Raw genomic sequence first — 13,331 nt, forward strand, 5'->3', positions numbered from 1 at the left:
TTTAACTATCAAAAGCCACTCTGAAAGCATGAAGAGACTCGAGTTAATAAAACCTCTCCATCTGTGTAATACACAGACAACTCTGAAAATCTATTTTAAGGCCCACATACTGAACAACAGTAGCCACAGCTTAATTAGATCACAAGTGCTGGGTAAAAGTTCACATCACTGGTTTAATATCAATGATTTGAAAGGGAAGATATCAGACAGGATATTTCACTGAGGTACGAATTTTATCATTTGAGTTATAGAACACAATTCATCACTGAGGAAAATCTCTTTGAGATCCTTCACCTTTTGACATGCAAAGAATACAACTTATATTTTTTTTCCAGTTTTTGATAGTCTCCGATGAAAAATATAATATATATTTCTTCCTCTCAAGGAAGACTGCACTTTCAAAACTGGGTGTTCAGGCAATGAAATTTCATTCCTTTTAACAGGAATTTTTAAAGCTCTTGGCAATACCTGCATCTGAAGTTAGCCACGAATGAAACATACCATAGATGCACTAACACTGGAGAGTTTAGCTAACATTGTGAAGCTGTTTTATAGCAACAAAGTTGTACCAAAGTTTGCACTGCTGAGTTTGAGGCTTATTTTTGAAGGTCCGATACTTCTGGAGAACAGAGTTAATTCACGTTCTGGTATTCTTCTGCCTAAAACAGGATTTCTACAGCTATGCACCAGTCACATATCCAAATATGAAAATGAAATATTCAAAGTAAATAACTATATTCCATATTTATGTTGCATGTCATTATCTCATACAAGGATCTAAGGCTACAGCTACAAAAATGGTTTCTCTTTTTGACTGAATGATTTACTGCAGACATAAGTAAAAATGAATAAACAGACATAAATAAACAGACATAAATAAAAAGGAATAAAGAAAACAGCATTATTGGAACACTTTCTTACTGGAGAGTACAAAGACCTAAACTTAGGATTTGTCCAATTGCCAGCATCCCAAATATTCTCACTGTTCTAGACGTAAATTTCAATACCACCTACTTTAAATCATAGAAGACGTTGAAATTACAGAAGTCTTAAATATCTTCAAAGAATTGGAAAGTTTTCATGTTTTTCGGGCGACATGGACATTTCCAAATACTGCAGAGAATCCTACTGCCTACAGATGAAAATTTCAAACCCATTGGGAGCATGTAATATACCAGTACAAAAAATGGGGAGTAAGAATTAATGGCAGTCATCCAGAGACAGAAGGACTCACACTTAAATAGAACAGGGACTGCATATTCCACTGCTGTGTGACATGCTGTCTCCAGGAACAAATATCAAACCCCAGAATTCACCATTTCCCTGTTGCCAGATAGCAAAGGGACAAGCAAGTCCTGCACATTTCTTACTGCCCCACTGAGGCCCACCGATGCAAGGGGATGCCATTTTTCTGCTACCAAGGCTTTAAACACATGATGACTCTTCTGCTTTTGTACTCTGAATACAGAAAACAATAGGGAGGGGGAGTGTGAAAGCAGCTGTGGTGGAGTTCAGCTGTGTGTCAGGGTAAAACCACCACAGTTGCCTTTAGATTTTGGATACTGCACAGTAAATGAACTTGGGATACACATTGTAAGGGATGGCAGAGGTGAAATACTGAACATTTGCTAATTAAGCAAACAGTTCTGCTCCTTGTGTGCAATGGGAGTGATGAGGTTCCTAGACGTACAAACAGTACAGGATCATGCCACTAAGCACTGTGTCACAATTTCTACACAGCACCCAGCAGGGTCAATTTCATTCTTTAATTCTTTCACCCTTTGAATTTTCCTGTTTGCAACATTTCCATACTTCTCATGCAGATTTCACGTTCAACTTGGAGGACAGAAGTCATTTTTAATGTAACTAAACTTTGGTTTTGTTCTCCACAGCACATAAGGCTGGTCAAAGCCAAGCTAGGCCACACTTCTGCCTTTTGCTCTGAGAACTGAGCGTGCAAAAGCTACTGAAGCAGTTCATGCTCCGTCTCGAGTATGGCCTAAAGTCAAACCTAAATTCTGTCTTGAAGCCAAGCCATTTGGACAGATGAACACACTTAGATCCCTTCTCATTGAAACCCACCACTGTGAGGATAGCCCTGAGCTCTTGCTCCCTTTCAGCATGCACTCAGCAATGTTTATTCTCCAAACCAAGAGTAAGAATTCCAGGAAGCCATACTAGAGGCATTGTCTCACTACCAGCCAAGACAGGTAGAGTGTTAATTACAGAATATGTCCTAGGGTGCTCTCAGGCCTGAGTTCCACCACAGGGGTGGTAAGAATTAATTATGTAAATAAGTAATTATGGGTCATTAGAATGAAGTAATGAATTGAAAGCAATCAAAGTAAGTAACGAATGAAATGGCTTTCAGAGACAAACTATGCAAGTATATAACATAAACAAGGCTGTCTGTTTATGGAAGGGAGTATTCAGCCTAAGAGTACTTGAAATGAGATGGCTGCTCTAGCATGGCAAGCTGATGGTACTGGTGTGAGGCACTGAGCAAGCTAAAAGGGATATTAGCTATCCACAGCACCACCACCTGGGCACTGGCAGCAGCACCTGACCCATCAGGCACAGCAGCATCAAAAGCCCCACGAAAGCCCTGCCTGTGGCAGTCAGGTGTGGCACCTCTCCCCAGCGACATCTGTGTAAGGGTCCAGAAGATGTGGAAGCAGTAATGCTGAGATCAAGCCTGGATCAGACCTGTATCAGGCCAGAAGGCAAGCTCCATACACAGGCATTAGGGTAGGAGGCAGCTGGAGTATACAGTTATGTTCTTCACATTCTTTCAATCCATTTTCATATCATATGCTGAGCTTTAATATTGGGTAGGAGCTGGCAGACAACTGGTTCCAAAAAAAATATATCAAAATGTCATATCTAAATGTCACCCCTAGAAATTATTTCCAGATGAAAATGTTTTGTATTTTTTATGGAAAAAAAAATACTTATATGCTTGGCTGTTGCATAATCCGTTCTTCCCTTCCCCTATATCATTCTTGTGCCTAGCTACCATAGTGGGTTGAGGTCATATGTAATCTCAATTTCACAGGCTGGATTAAAAACCTGAAGTTAATTGAAGCATATCTACTTTTTCTCTCACAATTCCTTTCAAGTTCTGCCATGGCTCCCACATCTTCCTGAAGCCATAAAAGAGAGATTGTATTCATCACACCTGTTGAAGTACTAAGGCAAAAAGATGAAAACAATAAGAAGAATCTTTCTGTAAGCATCACCTAGAGTAATATTAACTGATTCATGAAGCCATTACTCCCTGACCTGTGCCTGGGACATGTTGCAGCCACACACAGTGTTTGTGGCTGTGTGTTTATAGCCTAGGACACATATTTTCAAATTTTTTCCTGCATAAATAAACTGTTCATAATCAATCACTCAGCTCAATTGCTCATTTCCCACTACTTTGTATAAGAAAGATGCAAATATCATCAGAGAGCTCTATAATACTTAAAATTTCTTTAATTTAATTCATTCCTGCTGACAACAACTTCTGTTGTCTACCAGACGGAAGCTGTGTTTTGGTTTTCTACTCCTCTATATTTCTGTTTTCATTGGAGTTGGTGAAGTTATAGAAGTTGTTTCTAAATGAACACGTAAGGGAGGAAATGAACCAATTATTTTCTCTACTCTTTCACCATTCTTTTCACAGTTCTAGCCACCAACTCACACTCAGAGACAAAGACTTGCATATCATCAAATCCATCTCTTTGTCAGGACAAAGTAATCTCTCTCTTTCACAGATCACTAAAACAAAAAACACAGAACAAAAAAAATCCCAAACCCAAACTGTTCCTTCCTACAGCTTTATCTGTCTTTTCTAATTCTGAAGAAAATATCTTCCTCTTTCAAATGCCATGATACCTGGGATTATCCCAAGAGAAAGAAAACCAGAGGCAATAATGGAGCTCCTGCGTTTTCACAACCTAGGTGTCCTCCCCAGAGCAGGACTTCCTGTTATTAATCTCAAGAGTAACCCACCACATCACTAGAAAAACTGCAATCCAGAGCTCTGACTAAGGCCAAATAACATTTCTTCAAGCATCCCTGTTAACTCTTTCTGCAGAGCCAACCATTTGCCACTCAAAACAGTACTGCTCAGGAGTCAACACATTTCCAAGAGACTTCCCCACCTAGTAGTCAGCCTAACTCAGCAAAGCCTAAATTGCTGAGAATTTAGCCCAGGGAAATCCCCGTTGGCTGGATGTTTCAGCCATCTCAGGCTGTCTTGCAACCTATTCTTGAATGTGTGAATTATGGTCTAGGTCACCTCTGATTTGTAACAGAGAACAAGATATTTTAAATGCTGTCACTACAGTTTACCCAACATCAAGGAAAATGCAATCCCCATCTATCTTGATGAACAATTTAGTGGCATAGCAGAATGGACAGTGAGCAGTGAAAAGAAGGCACTAGCATGCTTTTTTTAAAGGCACTAAAAAAAAGGCATTATCATGCCTATCTGCATCCTAGAAATCCATCACACTTGTTTTTCTAAATGCGTAATTCAGACCCATGTCATTGCTTAGAAACAATTACACAGAGCACATTAAGCACACACTGCACATATGAACGTATTTATATTAAAATATTACGCTATAGACATACATAGTCACATACATATTCACATTACAAAACCAACACATTTTGACCAGGTGGAAGTTCTAAGTCTGTCTGCCTCGTAACTAACACTCTCTCTTTAATGATCATATGAATACCTTTCTCTGGCAGAGTCACAGCCAGACATTTGCCTTTAAGTTCTATATCTTCTTAGAAGCTTCAACCCCAAATTCCTTTTTGCAGAATAATTCTTGATACCTCTTTCCAAGATGCACTATGCCACCATCCTTATCAATGCTTCTGTCCTGAATCACAAGGATTGTGTCAGAGTTTCAGCCCAGTGTTGATATAGTCCTGTTTACTTACTGTTACTATCAGCTCTGTGGTGAGACTTGAAGCTTTCTCACAGATACGTTTGTAGGTAAGCTGCACAGAGATAGGCACAACACAAGACCAAAATTTCCAAGTTATCTTTGTTTCCAAGTTATCTGAGCTTTAGAACAAAATTAAGTTGTTCTAGAGACAATTCTGAGCTGGTCTTGAGGGTGAGGCAGCAAAACTGTCTTCTCTGTGAACACATAGATCCCTAAAAGCTAATGCACAGTATCAATGGGTTCAGCTATCTTAGATTAAGCTATTTCTCTAGTAAAGGTTTGTTTCATGTATTTCTTTTCAACCTCATCCTGAATCTTCACCGTTATTTGTTTTCTTTTCACACTAAATTGTAATATTGCTAGAATCAACCATTAACTTCAGTAAAAGAAGAGACAGATTCCCAATGGTTAAGATCCTCAGATAAGCCTCTCTTTTCTCAAATGACTCCCTTGTGAGTAGTGGAAGCCTAGATATGAAAAGTAAAGTAGATTGGTCCCATTTCAACCATCAACACAAATAAAGCCTCCAGAGCAATACATTGAACAGTAAATACTTATACTCTTATCTCTCAGAAACACAGTGAATGATGACACTTCTCATAAATGAAAAACGCAAGCTTGGAGAGCACACGTATAGGGACAGAGAAGCCTGTAACATTCAAAATAAAGTGAGTATTGAATAGATGATGAAAAAAACAGACAGTTTTCTCCCCTCATCTTCACTCCCTGTTTCACCATTGCAGTGCTTCTCAGTGTGGGAGGTGTGTTTAACCAGGGACAGACCTCCAGGGACAGTGCACAAGATTAGAAAGTTCATTGTGGCAAGGTAATTACCTGGCTTTACCCAGGTGCTAAGAGAACTGGTTACAAATCAGCTGAAAATAGCAGTTCTCCACTGAGCATTAAAAGTCACCCAGAGTGTGCTGAAAGCCAGATCCTACCTTGTCTCGAATCCCTTGTCTCATAACTTCTCTTTCAGCCTCCATCTTGGCATATTTGGCTTTCCTCTCCTCCTCTTCTTGTCTGAGGGCTTCCTGTCGTTCCTCTTCTTTCTTGGCAGCATCGGGGTCTTTCTCCTCATCCCCACCCAGCATCTTCCCCATGTCTTTGGTAGCCCCTAGAAAAAGCAGAAGAAAAAGCTCTGTAAAAATGCAGGAGAACCATGATGCCATCTCTCTCTGCCTCCCCACACTCAGGACCTCCTTCAACTCCCTCTGAATCTGGAAAGGTTTCTCACACATTTAGGAGGAGGCAAACTGACCACAGTGGGCAAAGGCGCCACCCTGTCCTGGTTGGTTACTTGGCTTGTGTGAGCAGCACAGCAGCAAGAGGAGCAGACCCTGTCTGTAGACATGCATGATGCATACACGATTGGCTTGCAGTCCTGAAGGGGGCAAGCTGCCATCCACACAGTGGTTTCACTCCCTCAGCTAAGTCTAGTGAATGAAGGCTCATAGAATCATAGAATCAAAGCATCAACTCGCTGTTGACAGAAATTACACATCCTGTGACAGGTAGGAGTCCACAGCATTAGTAAACATTTGTTGATACTTTCTAGGCTCTTACCATGTATCACTATGAAGCAGCATCTCTGCATGTCTCTCATTTAACCTCAGACACCACTGCCTCTAACACTTAGTATGCAAGTGGGATCCCGGCTCTGCCTGGTTCTCTTTCTTCCCCCCGCATACACATTAGTCCCAAATTCTCAGCCGCTGTACGTTCTTGAGCCAGCCTTTTGTTATTGTGGACAGCCTTTGCACAGCCACACAAGTGGAGAGGCTTATTGCATGTCCCTCTGTCCCCACAGAGCTGCACACAGGCCATTCAACCTGTGTTTCAGAGCTACTTCTATTGACTCAGGCAATCATCCAGCTAGGGAAGAAGGCGGGCGCTGGAGAAATGGGGAGCCCATTTGCTGTGATGCTTCATCATAAGGGCACTGTGGAGCTGCAGCAGGATCAAGCCTGTTTATGCAGATGAAGAGAAGATGCATATCCTTTGAGAGATGTGTTGAACTTTGCCTGGGGCAGGAAAACACCCTGCACATTTACTATTAAACATACCTTCACCCTGGAGGAAGGCTATTCCAGGGTGAAGGTAGCTGGTTACTGTCCTTATTTCCTGCATCAGGAAAGCCTCAGGATGGTTCTTTGCTGGCTGAGATTTAGCTGAGTTAATCTGGGATGGCCTTGTAACACACACCCACTTGCACCTACATGCACACATGTAACATCTCCTGCCTCACCATTGTGAAGCTATCTGGCCTTTTCAAAGGCTTAGGCTGGAAAGAGACACTGACAAAATCCTTTCAAATAATTGTTTGCTGGCTTTCATAAAGGCTAAGTGAGGGGAAGAGGTTTTCACAATCCCTTGTCTCTCCCTTGTAAATTACTCTTTAAATGTGTCAACAACTCTCAGATACAAAAAAAAAAATACAGTTGAAATATTTATACTCACTTGCTACTATCAGCCTTCTCCTAATGAATAGTTTGCCTCCTCCACTTAAGGGTAAAAGTAATACGGGAATCATACAATCATAGAATATCCTGAGTTGGAAGGGACCCACAAGGATCACTGAGTACAACTCCTGGGTCCCCAGAGGACCACACAGACTCCAGAATTTTGATAGAAAATTCATTCATCCCAGCTGATGATTCTTTTTCTGGGATGCAAGAAAGGCCAACTGAAATTGCAAGCAAGATTTGCTAGAATTTGACACAAAGAGGAATGGCAATGCAGCTTTGTTAGGTCATTCATCCCTATAACAGGGGCAGCACTAAGCAGCTTTTCTGTGTATAAAACACTGATAACCAATTAATTTCTGGATTCCCCTCAACAAACATTTCTGATGATTATCACACTCCTTTGGGTTCAGCAATCTGTCAGGTTTATCTCTTTTTAGCTTCCCTCCACTTAGAGCTACCCATACAGTGTAATATGCTAGTTACTTACGGACCAGAATTCAGCAGTAGAAAGAGATGATTTATTTTTCTCTAAGCACTGATTCCAGGCTATCATTAAGTTATAATGTCAGCTCAGCTCGTCGTGTAAGGAATGAAATTGCATAGACTTCTTTTTCTTTTATCTCTTAGACAAGACCAAGATTTTGAATATGTTAAGCATTTGATTTTACAGCTACTCAGAACACAAGACACCCACAAGAACGGCGATACAGTCCCAGGATCTTCACAGGCTCTTAAATCACCCCAGATTTCAAAGGCACCTTCTAAATGGGTGGAATGCTGCACTGTGGTACTGTTGCTAACTAACTGGAAGGAAATGTGTCATGAGAAGAAAAATTTTACACTACATTTTAATTCCAATATCTTACTTTTGGTGTAGAACCCCCCCCCCCCTTTTTTTTTTTTGTCTCCTTTGTCCTCCTAAACTTTGCTTTGCTGGAATACAGCTTCTGTTTTAACCCGTTGAGCAGTGAATGCTCTAGGGAATCCACTTGCATACCAACTGAGTAGCTGCAGTCATAGTCACAAGCTAGAAGAAAGAGAAGCTCTGTCCTCATGCCTTCTTCTGAAGTTTCCAATGAGACACGGGAAGGAAACACAGAATCTATTAATATGGTACCTTCAGTCTTTTTGTATTTTTTTCACATCCCAACCATAACATCCACCTTGACATAAAGATAAGACAGAGGATGCCAAAGTAATCGCTAATCAGTATGGAGCTTCAAATCAACACAATATCCAACAACCCTAGATAAGATGACAGGAAGAATCCAGAAATGGCCAAACTCCAGGACAGCTTTTTGATCCTGTCTTCTTAAAGGAAGTAAAACAAGAGCAAACCTTTCTGGCTCTAATGAACAATGTATCCTTGCAGCAAAGAAGGTCAACAGCTTTCTGGGCTGCATTAGGAAGAACATTGCCAGAAGATTGAAGAAGCTGATCCTTCCCCTCTGCTCAGCCCTTATCTGGAGTGAGACCTTATCTGGAGTGCTGTGCCAAGTTTTGGGCTCCCCAGTACAAGAGAGACACAGAGTTCCTGGACTAAGCCAGCAAAGGGCCATTAGGATGATTAAGTGACTGCAGCATCTCTCCTACAATGAGAGACTGAGAGCTGGGACTGTTCAGGCTGGAGGAGAGAAGGTTCAGGGGCTCAAGGGGTGTCTCAGTGGTATGCATAAATACCTGATGAAAGGGAATGAAGAAGGAGCTAGACTCTACTCAGTGGTGATCAGTGACAAGACAAGAGGCAACAGACACAAACTGAAATACAGTGATTCCCATTTAAACACGGGAAAAAAAAATAGGGTGCACGAAGAGGCTGTGGAGTCTCTCACTCTAGAGATGTTCAAAATTTCACAGGCCGGAGCCCTGACCGGCCTGATCTCAGTGACCTTACTTGAGAAAGGGATTGCATTAGACAATCTCTGTGGGTCCCTGCCAACCTCAGTTATTCTATGATTCTGTAAGACCTCACGAGTAAGTGGTTTAAATGGTAAATGAAAGTGAATTTTGCATGGACAAGGGTGAGAAGTGCACATCCAAACTGATCCTGCATCTGAACTGGTAGAAATGAAATTCTTAAACTTCATGACCTCAGTCACAGGAGCACCATCTCCTTAGACCCTTCAGTTGTTCACTGACATTAATCAAGCCTTCACACAGAAAACATGAACTCACAAAATCAACTTACATAAGCTGCAGTGCTCAACTTGTTACTTGTTCAAAAAGAAAATAAAGAAAAAAAAATCCTAAATGTTGACATGCAAAGATATTTTCTGCAGAAACTATATTGAACAGGATTTCTAAAGATGACTTACAGAGAAAGAGATTAATAGGAACACCTTGGGTATCCTTAATTATGCGAAGGATGATGGAAATTTTGGCATGCCATCGCTTCAGGTAAGGTAATTAAGTCAAACCAGCAGAATTTCTTTTCCACAAAGCTCATTTCATAATGCAGATAAATAGCACCCCATGCCTGTCTTTCAAGAGGGCTGCATATGTGTGTGCTTAGATCCCAGAGGATGTCATGGAAGTTCCCCTTCTAAATCACAGGTGTGAGAGGCAGCAATGAGAGGGTTACCTGAAACAGCTATGCCCTGAGGAAATTCTGCAGGTGAAAACTTCTGTACATAGGCCAGAAAAAGTAGCCTTAAAAATACGTTTCTCACTTTAACATTCAATAACTATTCTGAAAATATCCTCCCAGTCAGAACTGTACACTTTGAAAAGAATAAAAGATGGCAACTCATTTTGCCCTGCCTTACACAACAGGAAGCTCATGAGCTGGCTGTTTTGGTGCTATTTGTAGCTGAACCATATTTAGACTAAGCAGACAACTGGTACCTCAGTTTCTAAATCACAGCATGGTTTTTATGCCATCATCCAAACATCTGCAGCTAATCACACTGGAGCAGGAATGGGTCACTCCCTTTTGCAGAAAGACTTCGGAACCAGAACTAAGAACATATTAGTGATATCACTGGGGAAAGACCTTTTTCGTCAAGGCCAGAGTGCATATACCAGCTTACAGCTGGTATACAAGAAGTCTTCTCCCATTTCATTACTGTTAAGGCTCATAAAAAAAGGAGAATTTATCATTAAGAAAAAAAGCCTTGTAACAAACACTATGGGACTCAGAAGTCAAGATACTTAATCACTAATTTGGCAGGAAGGTCTAGACTGGCATGTATCTGAAGACTTCATTAAACAAAGTACTTTCATATGCAAATTTTTTTATTGCAATGTGAATCATATCCAAAGGAATGGGATCTTGTCCAAGTGTTCCTGGCCAAACCCCTTATATGATACAGAAATACTTGCAAATTACTCCCTCTGGCTGCTGCGACACAAACTTTATCTTCTGTTGCAGTCAAAACACACACCAGTAGGTGAGATTCTTTTAGACAAAATATAAATTGTGCCTCTGTTTTCCCATGCCACCATTTAAATATGACACTGTATCTCCACCCTGTTTACCTTCCTCCAGCAAATTCATTACATATGCTAGTGTAAAATGAACTAGATCAGCTGAGAGAGCAGCTCTGAAATCACCAGGGTGAAATCCAGCTCCCAACAGTGATGGCTAAGTTCAGGTTTCTGCTCAGAGATGTTCCCATGTGTGGGGGCTATCTGACTTCACATTACAGCAAATGGCAGCCCACTGCGCTCTTCTGTTTCCTCTGTCTACCACTTCATATGAGGGAGGTTTCCCACAGAGCCTGAATCACAGACAAGCACATGGAGACCACAGTTGCATCAGGCTGCAAGAAAAGCACACGACCACCTCTGGTGAGCCTAGGTACCTATTTCCCACACTGATACCTCATGTAGACTCCTTGGCCTGTGTGTCTTACTCTGCATGCTGCATGTTCACCTACTCTGATCTAGTAAACAGATGACTTGTAAACAGTCAGGACTGGTGAGTATCATTAGAAATTAGGAAGAAATTCTTCACTATGAGGGTGCTGAGGCATGGGAAAGGTTGCCCAGAGATGTTGTGGCTGCCCCATTCCTTGAAGTGTTCAAGGCTAGGTTGAATGAGGCTTTGAACAACCTGGTCTGGTGGGAGGTGTCCCTGCCCATGGCAGGGGAGTTGGAACCAGGTGATCTTCAAGGTCCCTTCCAACCCAAGCCAATCTATGATTCTATGATCTAATCAACAAGTTGAGATCCAGATTTACATATACATCTTGGCTTGGAGACAATTGGAGTATAAACCCAAAACTAGTTTACAGGAGCAGAAGGCAATAAGGACACTGGGTGAACTGAGTGTTTCAGGATCTCTGTCCAGGCAGATCTCCTATGCTCCCTTCTGGGTTCTCTTCGAAGACTTACAATCTGTATATTACGAGCTTTTCAGACATACCTTGCTACATCCCCCTTCATCAATCTCTTCAGCGATAAAGCAGCAATGAAATTACAATCTCACTCAAGGACTATGTTTTTCAGAAGCACACATTGTAAGGCAGCTCCTAATTTCTTATTTTTTTTGCGTCCACTTCCTCCCAGTGATGCCCATTTCAGTGCAGAGTTTGGTACAACCCAACAGAAAGTTATCAAAGTTGCCACAAACAACAGAGGTTACAAACTATACAAACCAAAATGACTGTATTCAGCCTGACAGAAAGCCTGGTCATTCTGTCCTATTGACAGAAAGGGGGAATGCAGAGAGGGGCCTGGCACATAGGGATCCACGCTGTCACACTTGTTTCAGAAGCACAGATCTTCCTCATATCACTACAATAAGAGAGCAGCCAGGAAAGATTTTTTTTTTTTTTTGCCTGTGTCCACATCAACCTGCTGTACTTTGCAAGCACAAAATCTAGTCCTACCTCTGCTCTTGATCCATTTGAGAGTAGAAAAAAACAATGATTTTTAGAAATGTTTTTGAAACAAACCAGTACAGCTCCCTGCTCACTGTAGAAAGCTGTTTCCTTGCAAATATTTGCACATCCCGTCAGTGACAAGAACAAAGGTTCCTCTTATATCTGTCTTCTACTTCGTCAATTGGGAGATAAAGGTGCAGGGTCTTCTCTTTCTGCTGTTTTATTAGCCAACAGATACTATTTTCCAGCAAAAAAGGTAAACGACACACCAATTCTTTCAGCTGAAGAAAGATTGACTTTCTCCTATTAAAATGTCAATAAAAATGTAAGAGCCATTCAGGAGGGTATCACACTCTTTTCAAAAATAGTACTTGTGTGAACAAAATACTGTTTGTAAACATTAGTACTGAATAGCTGCAAAGGAACCATCACAATTTATCAATTAACTAATACACCTACAGAAACACATTACTGATTCCTCTTTTGTAAACAAACAAATGATGCCAAGTTCGCTTAAGGAGTTCACTTGAGAAATTATAATATCTCTGAATAGGCCATTTTCTGCTCTTTTTGGTACAGTGGGGATCTCTGGTAAGGATCATTATCATTGTATTAAGTGAAGAAATTCTTAATGAATTTTAAACCTCTAAGCTCAAAGCAGATATGGAGCTCCTCCTCTGTTCACTCTTCCAGATCTACTCAGTTGAAGTGTCTTTCTCAACTGAGAAAGAGCATCTCTATTTCTGCTCCCTGGGCCAAGCTATGGTCTTAGGTTTATTTCTGGGTGAGTGAAATGCTTACCTATTTCAGTGTTAAGTTTTCTGAAACGTCACAGAAAAATAAATTTGGGAGGATCCCAGTGAGGTCTGTCTGAACACATCTAGTGGTGAGTTATGGATCATGAGTAGTCTCAAAGTTATCCAAAGGGCCATGAGTACAGAGTCAAAAAGGAGCACTCAAAGCTTCAACTTACTTTGTTTATAAGGTATGGATTTGTTTTTTGATTTTGTTCTCTCCCTCCCTGCCCCAGTGGCTATGTGCCCCAGGCTGGTGGGATTGACTGAGTCCCTTCTGCTTTCTGAGTG

The 13,331-nt window shown here is 41.1% G+C and overlaps 1 protein-coding gene across 1 annotated transcript in view; it reads right to left on the bottom strand.

The window, feature by feature from the left end:
* The window catches only part of CPLX1 (complexin 1), a 128,244-nt gene that overhangs the window by 47,876 nt on the left and 67,037 nt on the right, over positions 1 to 13,331 (bottom strand). Inside the window, exon 3 of the mRNA XM_080574881.1 lies at positions 5,894 to 6,069. Coding sequence (XP_080431007.1) covers positions 5,894 to 6,069 — 176 coding nt within the window. The remainder of the gene's footprint in view (positions 1 to 5,893; positions 6,070 to 13,331) is intronic.

This window comes from Anser brachyrhynchus (assembly GCF_964034855.1).
Source record: "Anser brachyrhynchus genome assembly, chromosome: Z".
Lineage (NCBI taxonomy): Eukaryota > Metazoa > Chordata > Aves > Anseriformes > Anatidae > Anser > Anser brachyrhynchus.